We start from the raw sequence: 10102 nt of genomic DNA, 5'->3' as shown, positions 1-10102 counted from the left end.
GTTGAAAACTGGAGTGATCGTATGTAAATGTTTGATATAGAAAATTTGTCAATTTAGAAAAGAATCGGATTGACAGAATGATATATCTCATTTTCCATGTGAAAATATGGAAAACATTGAAACATTTTATGGATAATAAATGATTAACATAATCTTGATTCTATCCAAAAATTACACAAATCATATATTACTGGAAAACCATTAGTTTTCCAAAAAAAGAGCTACTAGGTTCATTGTTTTTTCAATCTCCGCCCTCTATAAAATGAATTACCTTGCCTTCAAGCTTGCTAAGTTTCACCAACAAGTTTGAATATTGCTAGTTCACAAGAAAATGAGAAAGGCAATCAGAGGCAGCTCCATCCTAGCCTTAGGGATGCTCCTTTTGATGCTTCAATATGAGGCCACTTATTCAGCGCCAGTGACCTATAAGGTTGGAGATGATAATGGTTGGGACTTATCGATTAGCCTTCAAGCTTGGACTAGAGGGAAGGATTTCCATGCCGGTGATATTCTAGGTATATACATCATTGATTATCAATTGATTTTAGATTAATCACATAACATAAAATGCTAATTCTCTCACAACAGTCGTTTCAATTTTTTATTAATATTTTATACTCTATTTTAATATTCAAGCATTTTAAAGCTTTTTTAATAAATTTTCTCATGTATATAATAAGAATTGTTCACTGATAACTTACGATTGTCTTACTTTATTGTAGAATTCATATATGATGAACAATTGTTCAACGTGGTAGTGGTGGATAAAAAAGGACATGACACATGCATAGCGAACGATGGAGCTATGGAGTTTGACTCAGGAGACGACAAAATCCCTTTGGCCTTTGGAGCTAATTATTTTATCTGCACTACTCAACCTGATTTGTGTGCTGCCGGTTTTAAGATGGCCATCAATGCCACCGCACCGCCACCGTCATCAAAATAAATACTACATAGCTTTTGATTCAAGCAATTATGCTGAATTAAGCTATTTAGTAAAATTTTAATTTATATGTTATTTATCGTTTATATTTGTCTGAGAAAAAAATATCAATAAAAGAATAATGTTACATGTTGTGTTCATATTTCAGAATTAAATTTGTTTTCTCTTATCTTTAATTGAGACTATAATTGTTTGTTATTCCATGATTGTTCTGATAGGATGGGAAACAAAAAATTTTAAGGTTCATTTTATTAAATTAGACTTGAGGTTAGTTAAATATATATGCTTCCTAGATAAATTTACTACCTAATTTTTTCCCTTACTTCTTTGTATGTTTGGTTTCCAATTGGATTGCTTTTAATGTAAGACAATTTTAAAATCCTCTTGTTTTCTCTTATTAACTTGATCCCCTCTGTTACATTAGAGGTTCTGATTAATTTCTTAATTAAAATGCATGTGGAATTTGAATACTTTTTCATTTGATCAATCATTTGTTTAATTACCTAGTGAGAAAAAGAGATAAATTTCGAGAGTATGTTATTATGCAACAGGATTTGTATTATCTAATTGTCTAAGAATTCAATTTCTTGTCTTTCTTTAAATATATGTAGTACTCAATTGGACTCAATTCAACAAGATTTTAACAATAACACGAACTACTATTCGTATGTTTAGTTTTATTTTTTTTATTTTTCGCCAAGTTTTATTTCTTATTTTATTGTTTACATGAGATAACTCGACATTAATTTATATTTTTTTACTGTTAATCTCATCCAAATAAAATACAAGGGATATATTTGAAAAAATATCATATCACAAGAAGTGTATGTGAAGTTATATTTTTTTATTACTCTCTACTACCAAAACTTGCAATATATATTTAGGCCATATCCGTTGTCTCAAAATTTTGGACTATTTGGACTTTTAGGTGGACTAACCAAGCCAATATAAGTTTGAAATTATGTGACCAGAATTAGTTTTTGCTTTTCTTGGGGTACTGTCTTCCTTTTTACATAGAAAATTACAAATTATTCACTAAAAAAAAATCACAGCATTATAATATCAAATAACTATTCTTGTTATTTTATTAATATCACTTACTTCTTGTTTTTTATATTGCAAAATATTACCTGCTTATATTATAAATTTATTTCTAAAAATGGTCTCGTACATTGCACGAGATAAAAATTAATTGACTAAATACGTAAATAAGCTCTCGAACTATATTAAAAAAGTCAATTTAGCTCTTATCTTTTTATTACGTTCAAATAAGCTCTTAAACTTTTTTTAAATCAAATAAGCCTCTCACACTAACATTTGACAATAGTACAATTAGCAATTTTTGATGCCACATCATCTTTCACGTGGCAGGTTAATATGGTATCTTGATGATATTAACGTTACGTGATAGATGACGTGGTATATAAAATTACTAACTAGTAATTGCGTGTTTTTTTTTCATTGTACCTATATAAATTTTCAAATATTATTGGTTAGGGATTTGAATTAAAAAAATAAAAAAAAAAACTAATTGCTTTAAATTAATTTTTTTAATTGAAGGAGGAGGATTCGAATCTTGTTTTTTTAGACAAAAAATTATGCACTAACTAATTAGTTAAATACTTGAGTGTAATTACTTCAAACTGATTAATATCCTTTCTTTACTTATTACAATCTTTTTAATTTAAGCCATCATTCCTAACAAAACAAACTTTCACTTTTTTCAACATTCCTAATAAAACAAACTTTCACTTTCTTCAACATTCCTAAAACCCCAAGTACCTTATAGTTAGAATATCCTTTTCATGTCTGCAATTTCTATTCCTTTCTTAAAAATCTCTTTTTGAGTAATTTTGAACTCTCAAAATCTATGAAAAATATGGAGAGAGAATCTATTATTGTTGGTAAATAAAATTTAATACTATTAGATTTCCCTTACAAATTGTAAGGAAGAGAAAAAATCAAATTTCCCTTATAGATTCTAAGGAAAAGAAGAGAAGAATTTGACTTTCTTTTATTGTGGATTAATATTGTGTGTCTTTGCTAATTTCAGTATTATAAACATTATGTGTCCTACCTTTATTCTTCTTTTTCTCAAAATAGTTTTTGGGGATTCTTGAATTTTTCTATACCAACTTTCATTCGAGTAACAACAGTTTTAATCAAACTGACAAAATTAGATTAGTTTTTTTTTTTAAGAAAAGATAGATGAGATAATAATTAATTTAAAATAATTAATTTTGAATATAATATATCACGTAACAGGTAACAGATGATGATGTGGTAATAAATATTATTTACTGTTTAAGAATTTATTTGAATACAATAAACAAAAAAAAGGCCAGGGATGACTTGGCTCACTTGAGTATTTAACAGGAAAAGACAACAAGGCACAGGAGCATCTAGAAGACCAACCCAAAATCTAAAGCCCAAATTTCTCGAAACTATCTTAAACCCCAAACCAAAGCCTCCACACTCCACATCCGAAGATAAACCCAAGTGAGGAAGAAGCAACGAGAAAGAAATGGCGACGCTATCAATGGATATAGCCACAACTTTCTTCAACATCACCACCCGTTGCTGCGGCCACCACCACCGAACCCCACCACTCTCTGGAATCAGAACTACCTTACTTCCTCTCTTCTTCAAACCCAATACCATCAAAACTCAACCCCTTTCTTCCAAAACGACGTCCTCTTTGCCTCGTACGATCATCACATCCTCCAATTGCTGCAAAGCTCACCGCCGTAGATTCTCGGTCTCTGCCACTGCCACTACGACGCCGCAGAGCGAGGATTCCGATGTTTCCACCAAAATCCCGCCTGATAACCGCATTCCCGCCACCATAATTACTGGGTTTTTGGGCTCTGGCAAGGTAATAATTCCTTTTTTATTTTATTGTTAGTGTAGCCGGAGGGTAAAATGGTCTTTGAAGATTCAATATTTTGATTACTGGGTTTGGTGTGATTCTGTTATTTTTCTGGGTTTTTAGTTTGTGAATTTTTAACGAATTTATTGGACTTTGGCTGTGGAATTAGCAGTAATACTTGTAATATGAAGAAAAAAAATGTTGCTTTTGGTGGGCAATATATAGGAATAATTGCCAAGTTTGTCATTGGTGGCTGATAGGATGTTATTAACTTTGTCCAATTTGATAATTCTGAATTATTTTCATAATGGGGACTAAATAAACATATGACAAGTAGCGGATTTTTTTTATTTTATTTTTTGTTAAAATTCAAATTTGTGACTAGTATGTTAAAATACCATTAAACAATGCTGATTGGTGTAAATGTTGTGCACCTATACGCCTCTTGTTATCTTATCTACATTTGGCGATAAATATTTTTGCATTTTCTTCTTTTGACAGGAATTCGGTTTTATCTGTTCAAGTTTTTTGAAAATTGTATCAGTTGGCTGGTTGTATTGATCTGTTTCTATGTATTGATGAACAGACAACATTACTCAATCACATCTTGACTGCAGATCATGGTAAGCGCATAGCAGTGATAGAGAATGAGGTATGAAGTTTGATTCTGCTTTAAATTTCTTTTCTTGATGTGATGGCAATTGATGGTTACTAGTAGTTTGTCTTTTGGAAATCATTAGATTGGGTGAGACATTAACGAGTTATTTAATTTTTTCAATTTGAAAACTTCAGTATGGTGAAATAGACATTGATGGATCTCTTGTTGCTGCTAAAGCTGCTGGGGCTGAGGATATAGTCATGCTTAACAATGGCTGTCTTTGCTGTACTGTAAGAGGTGATCTTGTGAGGATGATTGCAGAGCTAGTCAATAAGAGGAAAGGGAAATTTGACCACATTGTAATAGAGACTACAGGTAGGAATTTTCTCAAAGGCCCATGAAATTATTATAAAGGAGATTAATGGTTGTTTATTTTTCATTGCATATGTCTTGTTGCATTTGGTGTATCTCTTTATTTCCTTGGCTTGAGAATGAGGAGTTATTGTATTTGCTTATGCTACATGCTATGTTCACCTTATCAGGATTGGCAAATCCTGCACCAATCATTCAGACTTTTTATGCTGAGGATCAGATTTTCAATGATGTCAAGTTGGATGGTGTCGTTACTTTGGTTGATGCCAAACATGCTGGTTTTCATCTGGATGAGGTCAAACCAAAGGGAGTGGTAAATGAGGCAGTAGAGCAAATTGCTTATGCTGATCGTATTATTGTAAACAAGGTATTTGTGATTACTAAATTTGTGATGTTTAGTGCACTCAGTTGGGCACTTTTCAAGATCAAATTGAAAAATTGTTTACATAATTCGCTTGAACTTTTATTCAAAGTGCATTCCTTGCTTCTGTAATTTTATTACTTGCCATTGCATACATTTGATTTTGTTGAAACCATTTTTACATTCTCTGATACGTTCTCTGGATTTGCGTATGCCAATGTCAGTATAATGGAACACTTGTCTTCATTATTTAAACAAACAGAGCTTCATTTATTTTCTGCCTCTATAGTTTATTAAAACCACCTCAACTTAGAAGTTGTTCATTTGAAACTCTTATTGGATACGTTCAAAGACTGTTTACTTATGATGTTGAATTTGTTTCTCTAATGGCTGTCTGACATGATTATTTATATTTTGGCTAGACTGATCTTGTTGGAGAGCCAGAAATTGCTACTTTGGTTAAACGGATACGGGTTGGTATTCTGCTTTTTTATTCTTTGTTATTTTATTCTAAATTTGGATGCTCTTAGTTACGATATATATTGCTTAATTCTGATTGAGGATGACATTGCCTGCCTGCTTGCAGAACATTAATGGTATGGCTCATCTGAAGCGCACAGAGTTTGGAAAAGTTGACTTGGAGTATGTTCTTGGAATTGGAGGCTTTGATCTGGAGAGGTTGTTTCCTGCTCTTACATAGCTCCATTTTTAGCAAAGGAAATTATCATCTATTACATTGCTGATGCTCTTTTTACCATGTATAATATGATCATCTTTTGCTGTTGACAAAGAAGTGTTCCTCCTGTCTTTGATTGTTCTTAGATCTGCTATCTGAGCCCTTTTCCATTAATATTATTTCATTGAATTTACTTGTTGGACACCATTTTAGTTAGACAACTACATCAGGGATGGTAAAATCCATGTTATCTTTAATCCCTTCTCAAATTTTCTTTTAATCTGCTCCTTCTCTCCCTTTGAAAATATAAAGGGGCAGGGGGGAGGGGGTTATATTCGGATTTGTGGGTTTTCAACAATATCAGAAACTTCAGGAATGAGTTGTTTCTGGATTTGTTGGGTTCATGCACTCACTCTTTAACCTACACCATGATTTTCTAGATTTATTTTGTTTCATCTCTTACATGGCAATATCAGCACTTATAGTAACAATGATCTTTTATACTTAGAATTCTTGGCTGTTCATTGCCTCCTGAATTTTGGTTTTGGATTTACTGTTGCTAAAATCTCGGCAGGATTGAGAGTTCTGTCAATGATGAAGGTGCAAAGGATGATCATGCTCACCATGGCCATGATCAGGATCATGATCATGACCACCATCACCATCATCATCATCATGACGAACAGCACCATGAACATGGTAACTTTATTTTTCTTGATACTTAATTGTCATTTTGCATGTGTTTTAAATGTTTGGTTCATTTATGTCATGTTTTTCTCTATTAGCGAGAGGCCTATTTCATAAGTATGCTATCTCAATATCATCCATGAAGGGCAATCTTTGGTTAATTTGGTTTCTAATAGCGATTTGGATTACTTTCTTGCTATAATCTTCAGAAATCTTTGTTGTTTATATACTATCTGTTCTAAGCCATGTCGTAATTTCCATTATAGAAGCCTTGATTTTTGCTTTGATACATTCTAAATCAGGTAGTGACCGTGAATGCATTTGTGTTGTGTCCGGGTGTCCCTAAGGAGATATACGCGGTATAGATATTAATGTTTCATGAATTTGAACTATGCCATGGTCTTATTGACTTAATGACTAAAGAGGTAATTGCTGGACAAACAAATCAATAGGGTGGAAGATGGTAGTAGCAAGAATGAGTTTGATCATATGCTGCAAAGGTCAAATTGCTGAAGACATAATTACAAAACTTTATCAGCTACAAATAATCTCGTGGACTAGTTGCTAATTCACTTACCATCTAATTTGTGGCTCTCCTAAGTGATACATGGTGTTCATAGTGTTCATAGGGGGTGGCCAAATTGTCTTCTCAGTGCAAAAATCCAGTTTCATTTTTTCAAAATCTGAGGACCTGAATCTTGAATATTTGAAATTTTAGTTATGTAGATTTGACATTTGAGCAAAGGCGTATTGATGCTTTTGGCCAAGATCTAATATTGAAGTTTGTGGTTATGTAGAGAAATGGACAGGGTGTAGAAGATCGGGAAGCAAAGAGATATTCCTAGCAATCTGTGGTGCTTGCTCACTGATATCATAATTCAGAGACTGGGCATTCCTTCATACTATTGGTTTTAATATGGACAGCAAGCTTCATCCCATGGGAGCTTGAAGTCTCAAAATTAATTTGTCTAGCTATCTGTCTACTCAAATAATGTTAATAACAACCATGGTCCTTAAGCCGTGCTGTTCTTCCCTATTGCCAAAATATCCATTCTTTGTCACTAGTTACTAGGCTTGTGGTTTAGTCTGTCTTCCTACTTTTTCTTGTTTTTAATTTTTTTAATTTAGGCTCTCTTGTTTTTGATTTTCAGCAGCAAGGGGATTTGGATGTGGTTTTGCATGCCAATTTTACAAATTTTGTATCTGTTTAGTTTACTGTGATCGACTGATCATCAGGCTGAACCTTAATGTACTGAAACCTTTATTCCTCTACTTATGGCGAAGTTAATGCTTTGCACCTTTATATGCAGAACATCATCATGATCATCATTCCCATGATCATACTCACGATCCAGGGGTTTCTTCCGTAAGCATAGTTTGTGAAGGAAGCTTAGATCTTGAGAAGGTTGGTTTTAAAGCATATGCTATCCTCCAGTTCTAGATAGTAGATTTTTACGATCCTAATAAAAGTTATGGACATATGAACTGGCCTATCTAATGAATGCCGGATTTCTCCTGTCTGAATAGGTGCTTTATAAATTTGTTTTCTTTATTTTGGAAAGATTTTTTTTTGGTTAGTAGTTGTTAAGAACTTTCATCATGCATTTATTTACTTCACTACTTTTCTTGCAGGCTAACATATGGCTAGGTACATTATTGTTGGAACGTAGTGAGGACATTTATCGGATGAAAGGTCTTCTTTCGGTTCAGGGTATGAATGAGAGATTTGTCTTTCAGGTGAGCTAAGTGCCATTTTGATTTGGCTGGTTGTTTTCTTATTTTTATCTGTTGTGCTGACCCATCAAATTTGAGAAGCAGCCTATTATATATCTTGTTCTCATCCAAATCATGTGTTAAACTAATGACGTAGTTTTGGATTGTCTTTATCACTTTCTTTTCTCTTGGTTTTAGTACCTTTATCACTTTCTTTAGATGTCTATGCATTGCTAAGTGAATCTTCTTTGAAAATAATTTTGATACAGTTTCTCATGGGACATCGAGAGATGAAAGATGTTCCTGTTCCCTGATTAATGAGTTCACCTAAAACCAGTTATTTGTACTTTTATATAATGTTGGGCACCTTTGTTAGTATAGTAAGTTCCTGGCTGTGATGATCTCTCACCACCTTGCTCTCTTTTATTTTTTATTTTAAATGCAGTTAGAACATTATCAAACTCAAGAACCTAAGTCCATTTCTTTTTTCCTCTCGTTGTGAATAAAACTTGCATGAGGAAACTAACATATACCCTTTGACTCTTTGTTTTTTAATCTTTTATTTTTTTTTAAATGATCATTTCACAGTTTTGCATGTGAATGCAATGAAGGGTTGGTTTCAGTTAATGTATTGTTTATTCAGATAGTCTTGGCTTTTGACTTTATTTTGCAATTGAACAGGGAGTTCATGACATATTCCAAGGTTCACCTGATCGGCTATGGGGTCCAGATGAACCTAGAGTGAACAAGATTGTATTCATCGGGAAGAACTTGAATGCACAGGAACTGGAGTCGGGCTTTAAAGCTTGCTTATTATGATTCACTGAGCAAGACCTTTTTGACCTCGTCACCTGATCTGCCTCCTCTGTACTCTGTGTTGCATTTATGAAATACAAAAATACCTGAATATGTAAGGAATGACTGCGTGTGTCTGCTAGTAACGACTAAAGACCCCAAATTTCTCTAGTAAAGAAAGTCGATTTTTTTGCATTCCAGTGGTTTCCATCGGTCTGTTTTATGTAAGTTTGCTGCTGAAGGATAAGAAATGCTTCATTGATTCCCCATACTAAAGAGAAGAATGGCTACAGTTCTAACCTGTTGCGCACACGCCCTCAAAGTTACTTCTTTGTTCTAATAGCCTTTTTCAACCCATAACGGCTTAATAGGAAACTACACTTCTTTCTGGTGTTTTTGCCTTTTTGTTCATAACAAATAGGAAAACAACACTGGGTTTAGAATAATGTTTTCGGCCTTACAGATTTTGCGAAACAAGTGGTTTGGGTTCTAATTTTCAATAAAAAAAAATGCTTATTAGTGGAAGGAAAGTCTTTATAAATTCAAGATTCATTTCTTGTTGCATTGAGTCATTTATTTATAGAGCAAAGGTATTTATTTTGATCTAATTCTTTCACTTATATAAAGAAGCAAGATTTATCTTGATTGGGACTTACATCGATTTTTTGTTCTCATTATGTTAACTCTTTCACTCACTTATAAAGAAAAATTTACTTTAATTGAATTTACATTGATATATGATATAAGCGAAGAAAGAGTTGGATAGATTTTATAACGATTTTATATTTTCAATTCAAATAATATGTTTTTACTTTCAAGCTCAACTTTTATCTCTTATTATAGTGGTTCCGTCATGTTTTAAGGAAATTATAATTTGATTTAGTAAATCTTACCAATTACGATAAATTATCTATACAAATCATCAGTGATGCGATCCGTTTAAGATCAAACTTCATAACAATTTTTTCTTAATGATTTTACGAGAAAAACTTGATCACTTTTTTTAACACGAAGTAATATCTGAAATCTTTTTATAAATTTCATTTTATATAAGATTTTAGATAAAAAAAAAAAAAACTTGTTGCAAA

General features: G+C 32.6%; 2 protein-coding genes across 4 annotated transcripts; both read left to right on the top strand.

Annotated features, from left to right (window-relative positions):
• LOC18595346 (basic blue protein) lies at positions 308 to 1054 on the top strand. Its single transcript, XM_007023251.2, has 2 exons — positions 308 to 515; positions 723 to 1054. Exons 1-2 carry the CDS (start codon positions 332 to 334, stop codon positions 944 to 946), a joined length of 408 nt encoding a protein of 135 aa, XP_007023313.2. The 5' UTR covers positions 308 to 331; the 3' UTR covers positions 947 to 1054.
• On the top strand, positions 3364 to 9214 carry LOC18595345 (COBW domain-containing protein 1). 3 transcript variants are annotated; one of them, XM_007023249.2, is made up of 10 exons: positions 3365 to 3818; positions 4399 to 4464; positions 4605 to 4785; positions 4953 to 5149; positions 5566 to 5616; positions 5730 to 5821; positions 6394 to 6518; positions 7817 to 7911; positions 8139 to 8243; positions 8901 to 9214. In XM_007023249.2, exons 1-10 carry the CDS (start codon positions 3468 to 3470, stop codon positions 9036 to 9038), a joined length of 1401 nt encoding a protein of 466 aa, XP_007023311.2. In that variant the 5' UTR covers positions 3365 to 3467; the 3' UTR covers positions 9039 to 9214. The 3 variants fall into 3 exon arrangements, with proteins under 3 accessions (XP_017979281.1, XP_007023311.2, XP_007023312.2); XM_007023250.2 differs by having other exon boundaries at positions 3383 to 3818; positions 4399 to 4435; positions 4648 to 4785; XM_018123792.1 differs by lacking the exons at positions 7817 to 7911; positions 8139 to 8243; positions 8901 to 9214 and adding an exon at positions 7304 to 7810 and having other exon boundaries at positions 3364 to 3818.

This window comes from Theobroma cacao, chromosome 6 (genome assembly GCF_000208745.1).
Source record: "Theobroma cacao cultivar B97-61/B2 chromosome 6, Criollo_cocoa_genome_V2, whole genome shotgun sequence".
NCBI lineage: Eukaryota > Viridiplantae > Streptophyta > Magnoliopsida > Malvales > Malvaceae > Theobroma > Theobroma cacao.
This window is presented reverse-complemented; position numbering and strand designations above follow the sequence as displayed.

Bases quoted from the DNA above. Each gene is read 5' to 3' on its own strand.
- LOC18595346 (XM_007023251.2), top strand. From the start codon at position 332: ATGAGAAAGGCAATCAGAGGCAGCTCCATCCTAGCCTTAGGGATGCTC. The intron at 516-722 runs GTATATACATCA...ACTTTATTGTAG, and splicing joins CCATGCCGGTGATATTCTAG to AATTCATATATGATGAACAA.
- LOC18595345 (XM_007023249.2), top strand. From the start codon at position 3,468: ATGGCGACGCTATCAATGGATATAGCCACAACTTTCTTCAACATCACC. The intron at 4,786-4,952 runs GTAGGAATTTTC...TCACCTTATCAG, and splicing joins CATTGTAATAGAGACTACAG to GATTGGCAAATCCTGCACCA. The intron at 6,519-7,816 runs GTAACTTTATTT...CTTTATATGCAG, and splicing joins CGAACAGCACCATGAACATG to AACATCATCATGATCATCAT.